Source organism: Nesoenas mayeri (genome assembly GCF_963082525.1).
Source record: "Nesoenas mayeri genome assembly, chromosome: 5".
In the NCBI taxonomy this organism is placed as follows: Eukaryota; Metazoa; Chordata; class Aves; order Columbiformes; family Columbidae; genus Nesoenas; species Nesoenas mayeri.
This window is the reverse complement of record NC_137548.1, coordinates 60,971,396-60,984,141: the sequence shown is the minus strand read 5'-3', so window position 1 is coordinate 60,984,141 and position 12,746 is coordinate 60,971,396. Positions and strand designations below refer to the sequence as shown.

Sequence of the window (12,746 nt, the reverse complement as noted above, 5' to 3'; positions counted from 1 at the left end):
CTTTCCTGGTCTTCACATCTTTATCCTTCATTAGTCAGAGGCCACAAGCAGTAGAAAGAGCTTGAGAGCAGCAGAAGTCACTGTGGAAACCTGTGCCCTTGTATTGATTCTGTATAAGTAGAACCTCTGAGACCGTATCTCTCCTTGGAGAGGATTAACCTCTCATTATCTTGCTGGGATCCCAAAGAGGGTCTGCTCCATGTCATCTGGGGCAAGCATGGGGGGTGCCTGTGGTGCAGCCTCCCTGTCTGCCCTTCATGTCTTGGCCTGAAATAATCACTGGAAAACACAGAGAGCTCACCCTTCTCAGCCTTGGCACTTGCATGTGTGTTGCATCTAGTAACTGTAACTTCAAAGCTCTAAAATGGATGAAATGAGTTGAAATTGAGCAGTTTTAGGGGTGTCTGGGCAGCGTGTCTGGCATTTGGGTGGCACACTGCTTAGCTGCAGCCACATAATGTACCTTTCACAGCTGATGCTTCTAGCATATTTGTGTATTGGGTAGAACCAATGTTGTGATAATCAGCAATTCTCAGATTTAATTTTCTTCTCTGGAACTGTTTTGGTCTATAACATGGAGCAATCCATGTGCTCTCTGTTCCTGGGTGTGTTCTCTGTTCCTGGCTTTGCTCATCTGTAGAACGAGCAGCACTAAAAGGATTAACATTCCCATGCTCACTTAACAGCAGCCATGGCCAAAGTTGCTGGTGCCACCAACCTGTTTGGCGCCGTCTGTCTGCTGGAGGCTCTCACACGTGAGGAATGTGCATCTGCATGCCGGTGTTTTGGCACCTCACATTTTGGCTTGAAGCACAATGTGGGTGTCTTTCATCTGTTGGGGGAGCTGAGGTTCTGGCAGGGTGGCAGAAGCTTTTGGAGGAGATTGAGTTGCTGTCCTAGCACTGGTAGAACATAATCTAGTGGGTCTTCTCTGCTCATGGGTTACGGCCTCAAATATTACGTGCAAAGAAAGATTCCCTTGAAGACGTGCTTGGTTTGGTGAGCAGAAAGCTTTCTCACTCAAGGGAACATTCACATTTACCCACCCAGCACGTCAAAATATATTGTATTATGTAATTTGCTGCACAGTTTAACCTTTACGAAGCACTATAATTTCTTTTTAAAAGTTCTGGAGACAATTTTTTTTTTTTTTTTTTTTTATTTGTAGAATTATCTATATGGCTTTTAGCAGGGATTCTCTTCAGTCTCCTCTTGCTTTTGATTTTGCAGGGAGACTTTAAACTCTGAAATCTTTATCAAAGGAATAGCTCGTAGTTAAGAAAATGCACTTTCATTGCATATGAGAAAGCTGTACTATCCCTGACTTGTAACTACTAGTAGAAAAAACTAACCAGTCTTAAGTTTGGACCTAAACTCTTCTTGTGCTCATTCAGAACTTGGTAGCATCCTTACAGTCTGGCCTAGCTCCAGAAATTTAAAAAAACAAAACATGTCATTTGCATAAAAATAATGAGATTTTAAAACATTTTAATTTTCTTTTATCCCACAATCACGATAATTCAGAATTTTCATGTAAAGAATGAAAGTTGAAATAGTAAGAGTCTCAAATATTCTAAGATGCAAGATAAAATCATGTGGACTGACAGCTTTGTTATTGCATGTTCCCAAATGACCTTGAATTTCTTTTGCTACATCGTTCGTTAACTCATTTATTATGCTGATGCTAGTGGTGTCTACATAACCTTCCCTGAATAAACACAATTCCTTTACAAAAGTTTGCATAAGTGTGTGTTTACAAATAAATAGATAAGCAGTGTGCTAAAGCAGGCTGTCAGACTCACAAAAGCATTGATCAATAAGCAATAAAAATTAACGTGAAAATAAATGTCATTCATTCATTTAAATGTCATTCATTCATTTGTGTCATTCTGTGAATAATCTGATAAGCTTGAGCAGAAATGGCAACAGGCACATTCAGCAGGTGCAAGGACAGTAGCACCTATAGCACATTCTGGTTTCTATATGATTATGAGCAGTTATCCTGCAGCACTGCGTGGCGATGAGCTCCTCCTGTGCCACGCTCCTCTTTCCTGCATTTCTTGATCATCCAGCTGAGCATCTGCTCTATGAATAGAACACACAGGTGATGCAGCTGGAATTGCTGGTGGCCAAGTTGTTTCCTCGACGATGGGAACATGTTATTTTACCTCCGATAATCTATTGTCTCTTATACTGCTCTTCCTCTCCATCCCTGTTTGCTGGACAGGATTAAAGCATCCCGGCAGAGCTGCCTGTGTGGCCAGGGAGACACATGTCACCCCCGGGCAAGGCTGGCGCTGGGTACAAGTCACACCAGCCTGTCAGTTCCTGCAGCAATGTTGGTGACAGCCGTGAAGCATTTGCAGGCTCTGCTCTCCCAAATCCCAGCCAGCTTACACTTGCTCTGGGTTAGCGGAGGCAGGGCGTATTGGAAGTGGGAGAGAAATATGACTTCATTGCAGCTCTATATATTTAATTTCATAGCTAAAAGTTTGCCTTTGATGCAAAGCTTTGTGTCTCATGCATTTCCCTTGCTACCCAAAGGGAAATCTGTCTTTGAGAGAGGGGCAGATGCACAAACCTTCCTAACAGAAGAGATTGCTGCTTAGATTTTTGACACGAACAAAAATTTGGCCATGCAATTGAGATGACACAATTCTGTGTCCCAACATTTTTCTATGATTTATTATGAAGTTCAAACTGGTTTTGGTTGAGAAGACTTTGTGCAGAACAATATTTCCTCATACAGTTTTTCTCCCTGAAGCTCTTTAGTTTAAACAAATTCTGGTAGCTTAGGGACAAAATATTTTTTTCTGGTTATAAAAATAAATTAATAACAGTATTTTGGTGTCATTTTCTAAGATCACTGGGAAAAGAGCTTTTTGGAGGGCAGACGATGTTAGTTTTTAATGACTGCCTCTTGTAGCTGTTGACTATTTCAGGTAAATAGGATGTGAACAAGCTCGCGTGGGCTGCTAAGAAATTCTGTGTTTTAATGCTCCAGATCAGAATTTTGGGTCTGAAAGGTCAGTATCTAAGTTGGGAAAAGTTACAACCGAAACAAATGTGATAATCAGTCTGTAAAATTTTCTCACAATCTGCATTAAAAAAATGATATTGAGGAGATGAAAGACCAGGATTTATTTGGCTAGTTTATTTGCCTGCTTTTGCGTAAGTTTGTGCAATCCCAAGGAAGCAGTTTTCTCCACCTTTCCACCATCCATTCCTGCCATAATAGCTGTGGGTTTGCAGCCGCCAAAAATGTGTGTGTGTGTGTGTGTGTGCTGCCCCTGCCAGGGACCCGCCTGAGCCCGGCGATCCCTTTGGGCTGGTTCTTTTGGGGTCTGACCCAAACCACACAAACTGCAGAACCAGGGCTCAGTACGTGTATTTGTAGGTAAGCTTTTGGACATGGGTACAAATCGCTTAGAGGTTGAACATTACGCAAAAAGTGTGAAATTAAGCTGCAAGTGGGATGGTGCCAAAAGTGAGAGGTATGGGATGCATATTTTGTGATGTAGTAATTTCATCAATGTAAGCCTGGAAAAACAGATATTATGAAGGCATAATGAAGTTTTGCTATTCTGCACAGTGAGTAACAGTAAAATTTTGGTATGCTACATAGCTATTTTTATAAATGCTGAGCATTTTTGTCTTTCTTATCCTTTGACCTGTGAAATCTGCGTTCCTTGTGCCATTTTTTCTATTGTAAACTATTCAGGAGTAAAAAAAAAAAACCAAACAAACAAAAAAAAAAAAAAACAAAAAAACATTTTGGGAAACTCTGAGGTGGCTCAGATAACATGTACATCATACTATGTAGACTTATTATCCTTCAACAGCAGAAGTAAATCTTATAATCTTTGGGTAGGGTGGTGCCTTTTTTCCACTGGTATAACAGTTCTGCTTCTGCTTCTTTCCCTATTGTATCCCATATTGGTCACATCAGACCTTTGGTCACTCAGTCCCTCATGAAAAAATAATAATAAGCAGGAAATTTCCTACTTGTGAGAAGGAAAAAACAAGCAAACAAGCCCTCAACAAAACACAACATTTTTTTGATAATAGTGGACTTGTTTTTAAGAGGTGATGCAGCTCTAGGATAGTGCAATCTGTTACTGGGTAGACTGGGGTAAAGTGATAAATGCTGTCTTTCAGCAGTACTTATCTTGTAAGTAAATTGTCATTTTTATGTATGTTTGTAAGTAATTGTGTTTCTTGCAAGATTATTTTTTTTTTTAGTTTATCTTTAGAATTGCTTTTGCCTTAAGGCTGGTTGATTTAGACCTGTATAAAGTCTAGATTGCTTTTATAATTTAATGTTTGGGTTTCCACTGTGCTTTATATGGTATTATTAACATTTAGCCTTTACAATAGTTAATACTAGTTGGGAATTATTTTTAGTTGTTTGTTTTGGTTTTTTTTTTTTTTTGGTCTCAAATTAGTAACTCAAGCAAATTCATCTGAAAGTTGAAATCCTGTCTCTCAATATGCTGAAGGTTACAAAAAGATATATACCTGACATATAACGGGAAGATGTCTTGGCCAGTCATACAATAAAATTTCCAAATGTCCTCTTTATCAGCTTCACTCTTAAATGTTGCTAATCCAGATGATCTGTGATTAATGAAATGTAAATCAAGGCAACAAAAATAATCTGTGATTCTATTATTCTGTGAAACATAGATCCTCTGGGCATGGCAAATAGACAGGCATCTTCATTAGCCACTAGGGGAGGTTTGCTTAGCAACTATAATAGTTGTCTTACTAGAAATAACCAAACCTGTGTGAAGAATAACAAATGACTGTGGTGTCTCAGAGGTGTGTAACTTCATTATCCTATTTTACTGTTGCACATTGATTAGAGGTATGAATAATCGTCAACCTTTGGATAGGCACTGAGTGCCCATGCTAATGGGCTTCCCCTTGCTATCCTTTTTACTTTATTAGAGGGGAGATAGGGGAGGATGTTGGTCTTCTTCTTGGTTGCCTGTATGTTCTTCTTTGGTCCCTGTTACTCCTTTAGGTGTGCGCAAAAGGGTTCAGAAATTATAAAGCCATTATTTTCTCTAAACTGGATCAATTTTTAACTTTCTGCCACGGCATATTGGAGGCGTTTATCATTATTGTAAACTGAAAGATCCCTAGTCAGTGATGGTTGTTGTAATGAAGTTACCGCTAAATGGATTGTTGGAGGTTATGATTAGTCTATAGCCCAAAGTACGAAAGAATAACAGAAGATCTTGAGATGTGAGAAACAACTGCTGCTATGTACAAGCAAAGGCTCAGTGCACAGTGTATGCAAGATGAAGTTCTTATTGCGGCTTTCGTGTTGGTTTGAATTGATTGTCTTCTTTCATCAAGTGCTTTCAGTTCTTGGTAGGGATAAAAGTGAAATATTCATCCCTGTCGTCCCTTTTTCCATTATAAAGTCTTTGGGCAGTATTTGATGAGGATCTGTAGTTGTTAATATCATCCTACCAAGTAAAAAGGGTCAAGTAAAGAGTATGTACTTCAGTTTAAACTGCAGGTATTGAAAAGATAATTTCACCTTTTGCATGCTGCATCCACTCACCACCAGGTTGTTGAATTAATGGCAGAAGTTTGAAATGGGTACTGATGGTCAGTGTCTTTCTGTAAAGGTAGAATAAAACAAAAATTCTGGCAGTAGAATATTTTGGCTGCAGAATATTAAATAATGTTTTTTAACCTTCAGTTACTCAAAAGCTTTACTACATTAATGGAAGTAAACAGAAAAGTTGCCAGTTGATATGGAATGGAAGAAGCAAGAACTGAAGGACTATAATTAAGCAGTGGTTAGAGGACATTTTTGTTCAGTGTTTTATCTTTTACTGTTTGAGCTTTCCTTTATTTCTTGTCAAAATGTGGTAACATCAATTCAACACTTTTTCAGGTTTATATTGTCTCTTTGCTCATAATCATTCTCATTAAACCAAAGTGTGAATAAATGTATGGTGCAGACTGTGCAGATTGATGTTGATGGATTTTGCTGTTTTAGAAAGCAAGAAAACATTGACTTGTTTCCTTCCCCTTTAGGATTCATGTTTGCTAAGTGCTAGATGAAATCCCACGTGAAGGTTTTACATTCACTGTTCAGTATGGCTTTTCAGTTCAGAGGTGAAACAAGACAGTTTGTTGTCTAACAGCTTGGTTAATGATGACTTCATCAGCTGAGATGACCTCACAGAAGTTTAAGCTGCAGGTTGCCTAATGCCTGATTTTGCAAAGCACATAATCTAGTTCTTAATTTCAAGCATATGTTTGAGTCCATTCTAGCTGAGCGAAATACATCGTCTTTTTCCTACCTTCTGTTAAAAAGCTGTCTGACTGTAACAGGGAAGGAAAAACCACCTGTTTCACAGTCTAAAACACAGTCTGAATCATAGTGTGCCTCTCAACATATGGTGGAATATGTAGAATATCAGGAATTAGGCCATACCAGACTTTTAGTTCTCAGGTCCCCTAATGACACATTGGCAGCCACAGTTCAAACACAGAAGTATTACTTTTGTGCTGCAAAACTCTCCTAGTGGGTCAGGTTCCCTCGTAGACTCATTCCTGTCCAGCCTGATGATCTTCTGATGCAGTTTCATAAAGGCTAATTGGGTTTCCCCTTAGCCTGCTTATCTCTCATTGCTCTAGGTAGCCTTGTGTCTGCATACCTTTGCTTTCCTCCAAAACGCTAGTGTACAAGTTAGCCCATGTTAAGCAGGAGGTCTGGGGACTTTTTTTAGTTGCTAAAAGGGCAGAACTCTGTTCTGTGACCCATCCTAGAGCTGCTCCTCTGAAACAACCTGTTTCTAGGTTCTGTATTCATTCTTGTGTTTCAATGGAGGAAAGATGATAATGGTCCTTCTTCACCATGGCTTAATAAAACTCTTAGATACAGGGATAAAATGGAAGGTCTGTTGTTTGGGGTTTTTTGTGGGTTGTTTTTTGTTTATGGAGTGAAAATGCTACACTGAACATAATTCCAACACGTTCCTGTTGAATGCACACAGGAGCCTGAAGGAGCTAGTCTGATCATCTACCTTGACCTGCACATATGGATGATGGGCGGTGTAGTACAAGGGCATCACAACAAAGAAACTTCGCTTTAAATAGGTGCTGTGTGACCTAGTTTCCTTTCTTCTGCTGTATGGTGTTCTGTTGCTGGCTCCTGTCCTTGCCAGCTGATCCCCTTCGGTGCCGTTGGCTCTGTTGACCCTTGAACCGTGTATCTCGAGGTCTGCCCTTGCTTACTCCTCCATGCAATTATGGGTATGGAGGAGGTTGGCGTCCCCGTTGTCTGAGCCAGATGTGCTGGAGCTGGAAGGCAGGGACTGGCTCTGCATTGTTTCTCTGTTCAGCTGTGCAAGGGGCACAGCTTGACATGGTAGCAAGTGCCAGTACTCGGTTTTGATCTATTGTCTTGGCAGGGGGGTAGGGGGAAAAAAAAGCACCTTAAATTTTACTCTTGAGTGAATCTTAATTTTTAAATTAGTAAGAATGTGAGATTTCCCATGCTATGATTTTAGAATAACTGTAATCATTTTAAGAAAACAAAGCCTAGGAACATTATGGTGTTGAACGTAGAGCAAACTGGTGTTTGAAATGATGCGTTGTACATCTGCACACATCAAAAAAGGATTTTAATTTCCTAATTGTTTTGGATCTTACCCCACTTTCCTCATGTTCATTCCCTTTTTATTTTCTTTCTTTTGTGTCTATTATTGCATGCATTATTAGAACTGGCAAGATGAGCACCTCCAGATGCATCCTGCAGGAACACAGCCAATGCTGACTCTGTTCCCATGTCAGAGTGCATGACGAGTCAGTGAAGCTTGGTTGTCAAAATCTATTCCCTCTCTACATTGCTTCTAAACCCATCTTCTCACATAATATTTTGACACAGGGTGACTGATAACCTCAAGAATTGTCCCCAGCTTTAAAAATGTGTCTTTTAGTGTGTCGAACCATGGTAGTTAAAAGTAGTGTTTTGAAACAGTATGGTCGAGGAAGCTTTCCTTATTTTTCTGTCAGGTGTCTTGAGCGGTTTATAATATCTGCCACATTGTACCTTTCACTGTTGTTGTTGTTTTTCATTTTGTTTTTGGTGGAGGGGATGTGGATTATTTGTTTGGGTTTTTTTTGTTCCTTTTTTGTTTGGTTGATTTGTTTGTTTTCATTTTTTTAAAAAACTTTCTCTGAATTTTTAGGCCCTTAAAATAGAAAAATATGCTCACTAATTTTACTAAACATAAAGCATTTTGTTTTGTGATTTGTTGCAGCAAGACAACATCTCCTCTTCCTTTTGAGAAAGAACATACTCATTTTACTTATTATTTTACAGGCATTAGGCAACAGCATATCAACGTTGCGCCTTCTACAGGATCTTTTCCTAATTGGAGATCTATACTATCACCAACACGGCCTTCCACAGAAACGAAGACTTCCTCAGTAGCTGAAATTTCTATGGGACAGACTTTGGAGAATGCAAACTTGCTTCAGATGATAAAAACAACACTGAGTGGCACACGTACCAGGACTTCAGATCAAACTCACCTGTTGCCCACCCTTTATCAAGGCAGTGGAAATAGCGCATCCCAGGAACCTGCTGAAGTTTCAGCTGAGTCACCTCTGAGGTCATCATCTCAAGATGCAGATGAAACAGCTGCTGTATCAGGTTTGCGTCAACTTGGTGTGTTTGCCACATTGTCCACTACACCATCAGTGACACATTTGAGTACAGCTGTGCCATTTCAGCTGATGCCATTAGAAACACCCTCCATTTCAAAAGAAAGCACTTCAGGACCAGACATGCTTGCTGTTGTTCCATCACCATCATTCTCCTCATTGGTAATTCAGTCACCTCATACCATTAACTTTTCTAAACCAGCTGTACTGCCCATCAAAGTGCCTTTGTCTGCAGATCCTGAAGGTTTCTTCAACACAGATTCAGCCAGCTTGCAGGTTAGTGAAAGCAGAAATAGTCCTCTAAGCATGGTCACTGTAGTACATTCCAGTATGGTGAATCACAGAAAGGGTCCCGAGCTGTTTACGGGTACCCCGCCTTTCCATCTCTTTGGATCAACAACAGTGCATTTCACAGAAACAGTGGGAAAAGGGTCTCCTTCAGAAAGGACCTCTTTTTTGTCAGTATACTCTAATATTCCTGTGTCAAAAACATATCAGTCTTCCCTGCCAGTAACTTCCAGAAGCCTGTCACAGTTTCCTAATGAGAGTCTGTATAACGTGTCTTCTGCTGGCATAAAACCAAACAGTCAGCCATTTAAGTCAGTGTTGACTGACAGAAGCAGTGATATCGCTCCTCTGTCATTGCCAGTTTTTCAGGGTAAAGCAGAGGTTCCTACATCAGTCTCCCGTCCTTTGGGTACTCCACATCTAATACCCCGAATGAGTCATCCTCAGTCTTCCACAGCACAGACTAATTGCACCACAGGTCCTCTCAGTGCACCTTTCATGTCGTCGGCTTCCGAGAGCCTCGCTGAGGTCTCCAGCTCAACAGAGAGCACATCTTCCCTTTCATTGCCAAAATCACTAATTCCAGATGCAAAGCACGCTCGCAGCGCGGTGCTGCCAGCACGAGCGTTTAGAAGTGAAACAGATTTTCCCTTTAGAAATGCAACACACTCCTCTTCAATGAGCCCAAGGTCTCTCTTGCTAACTGAGACAAATGACACCTTTGCTGGGATGGCACGCACAAACAGTCCCCGTGCAGCGGCAGCTAATGAGGATACTTTGCAAATGTCTTTGACTGTTTCCTTGCGGCACTCGGTGGTGGCTCAGAATCAGACCTTTGCAGGAGACCTGACTGATGGTGCTTCTCAGGCAAATGACATGCAATTGCTGACTGCTTCTGCACGTACCCTCTCAACTTCTGATGGCTTTTCTGTGGCAAGAACAAGTCAACAGCCTTTCACAAGAGGAGTGGCAGCAAAGATATCCACAAACTTTAATGCTAATAATGTTCTGCCTTATGGATCTCAGCTTTCCAAAGTTTCTCCAGATACCCAAACTAGTATACTCCCCAAAGGATCAAAAACACGAGGCGCTGTTTTGGAAACAGGCATGACTAGTCCTGGTCTAGCTACAGTACCGTTAATTACTTCTGCTACAGGCATTTCAAACCGTAAACCTGCTATCAGAAATACACCTGCTACTAGTATCTTTGTGACTGCACATCTTCCACCTGGTGCTGCAGAAAGTCCAGACGTAACTGCAAATGAGGACAGAAATGTGAGAGTACCCACTGTTGTGACCCCATATGCGGAATATTCACCTCCAAGAGCATTAAATCATTTTACCTCTGGTCAGACTTCACGTTCAGCTGATAGAAAGCATCTTGCTGCTGTCATGCCTCTAGCATGGGGAAGGCAGCCATCGCTGGTTTCCATGGCAACAGTGACGGACAGCCACGGCTCCAGCTTTTCTAGGATTTTGAGTGCGGACTCTGAAAGCAATTTAGATCCTGTCAGCTCTCATGAAATCACAGCTCTGACTTCTGCATGGACCAATACAGCATGGCTGTCTTCAGATGGCATTAGTATTCCTTCTGTGAAAACTTCAGTCAAAATGGCAATAAGAGAAGTTTCTCCAACTAGTTCTCCATTGGAAACTGGGTATTCTGTACCATACTCAGTAGTTTCAAGTCTGCAAAAGAAAATGAATACAAATAAGCAGTCACTCTTCTCCATGCCTTCAGCAAACTATACATATGCAAACTCTAGTCAAAACACTTCAAATTTCAACTTTGTTCCGGCAAAGGGTAATAGTTTTTCAGAATTTGGTGTAGACTCATTTGCACTGAAAACATCTCCTGTTCAGTATTCAACCCTTGCTACCACTTTGACAATGCCTGATCTCCTGCAAAACAATCATGGAAGCACAGCTGAAAATGTTGCTAATGTCTTCACTGTTGGAGATGTTAATATCAGCATACACCATGAAGCACCTCTCTATTTACATGTGCCTCCTGTTAATGATGCAGCTGTTTTCCCTAGCTCTCTAGAATCACAAACAGCTGATGCTGGAAAGATTGCTTTATTGACAAAAACCTTAGACACAACACCAATGTTGGATTTTCAGCTCACTGACAACTTGACTTTTTTAGCCAGTTATGAAAATAGTGCCATCCCCAGCATACTGCCAACAGAGCCCACATTTCCCATAACCAGGCCTTTCAGCTCAACTCTCTTGCATAGTTTTATTACAGAAGAAGACATTGGTTCTGGAAACTTGCTAGAATTTGCAGACGACCAGTTAGAGTCCTCTGGTTATTTGGTTTCGGCTGATAAAAATCCAGCTACATTTAGTGTGGAGGAGTGGGACACAAGTGCTACAGGACATAGTCTAGTTCCCAGTAATATATCTAATAAAGCTATGCAGGGCAACCCATTGCAAACCCCTACCACCAGTGCTCTGCAGTCAGTCATCATAACTTCTGTCCATGCATCACCAACACCACTAACTTCTCCTTTTTTGTCAACAACCAACTTTACCCATTCTGTCATTACAGTGTTAACTGGAGTATCTTCTGGTGAAATACCTACAGTAGGAACTTCAGAAGCAAAACCACTAACAAGAAAATCATCTCCAGCTTCACCAGTGCCAGCTTCTTCCTTCTTTTCTCTGGGCACTGAGAACACACCTTTGCCATCTGTGATGGCTTTAAGCACACCAATACTGACACTAACAGAAAATAACACGGCCACAAAATTGGCATTGGATTTAAGCTCAGTAGGAACACATACAGATTTTTTTTCTGCAACAAGAAACACGACTGCATCACCCGTGGTTGTGTCAGCTATGCTCGTAACCCCTAAAAGCAGTACGGGCACAGCCCCCATGCTTGCACCAACAGCACATGTACCAAGGCAGATAGAAACAACAGTAGCTGACACCCAGAAGTTTCCAAGCTCAGAAATCACCAAAACGTCAACCCTGTATCCACTGACAATTACAGCAGCTTTGACATCTATTACAGCATCAGCGAAAACAACTAGGCTTCCCCCTACTCCTGTGGAAATCACCTCTGCTCCTCCCGAAACCACAGCAGCAGCCGCTTTCGCTAACATGACGGCAGCTCCTCCCTTGGATTGCCGACTCTCCAGGAACCTTATGGTTAAAACAGGTATGTGAAGCCACTAAATTTGCTGAAAGGACATGGCTTGTCTATGAGGGGCACCTGGTGATGAGGGCGAAATACACTCAAGTGTCCAAGAAGCATTAGTGCTTAATCTGAGGATGAGGCTGCTGCACTGAGAAACCAGATGGATAAAAGCATGATTGCTAGTATAGGGGTGGCATTTGCTTTATTTGTAGTTTGGATTTTACAACAAGTGTGTCAAATGAAGCAGTGAGATCAGGGGCTCACATGTTCAGTAGGTCACTGCAGGGATCCAGCAGAACCACCTCTGTGGAGGGACAGCTCCATATGATGTGATGGTTTGGTCTCTGCTTTGCAGTAAGGGGTGTGTGTCACTGGAGAAGACAGTGCAGTAACCTGCCTCTGTCTTTGGCCCTGTTTACATATGAGTATCTACTTCTGTTTTTATATGAGCTACTAATTCTATCATTAAAGACACATTTGAAAATGATGTTTAATATTTAGAGCTGTATGCTTCAAAATGAGAGGACTTTGAGCTTTTTATGTGAACAGTGCCACTTCTGGCTCTAGGTGTTTTGTTTTTTTACAGATAGATATTCCTTAACTATAAGAACTC

The 12,746-nt window shown here is 41.1% G+C and overlaps 1 protein-coding gene across 1 annotated transcript in view; it reads left to right on the top strand.

Moving 5' to 3' along the window:
* The window catches only part of KIAA1549L (KIAA1549 like), a gene marked incomplete at both ends in the record, with an annotated part of 127,852 nt that overhangs the window by 49,062 nt on the left and 66,044 nt on the right, over positions 1–12,746 (top strand). Inside the window, 2 exons of the mRNA XM_080345220.1 lie at positions 8,354–8,701; positions 11,540–12,154. Of these exons, the coding sequence (XP_080201346.1) occupies positions 8,354–8,701; positions 11,540–12,154 (963 nt within the window). The remainder of the gene's footprint in view (positions 1–8,353; positions 8,702–11,539; positions 12,155–12,746) is intronic.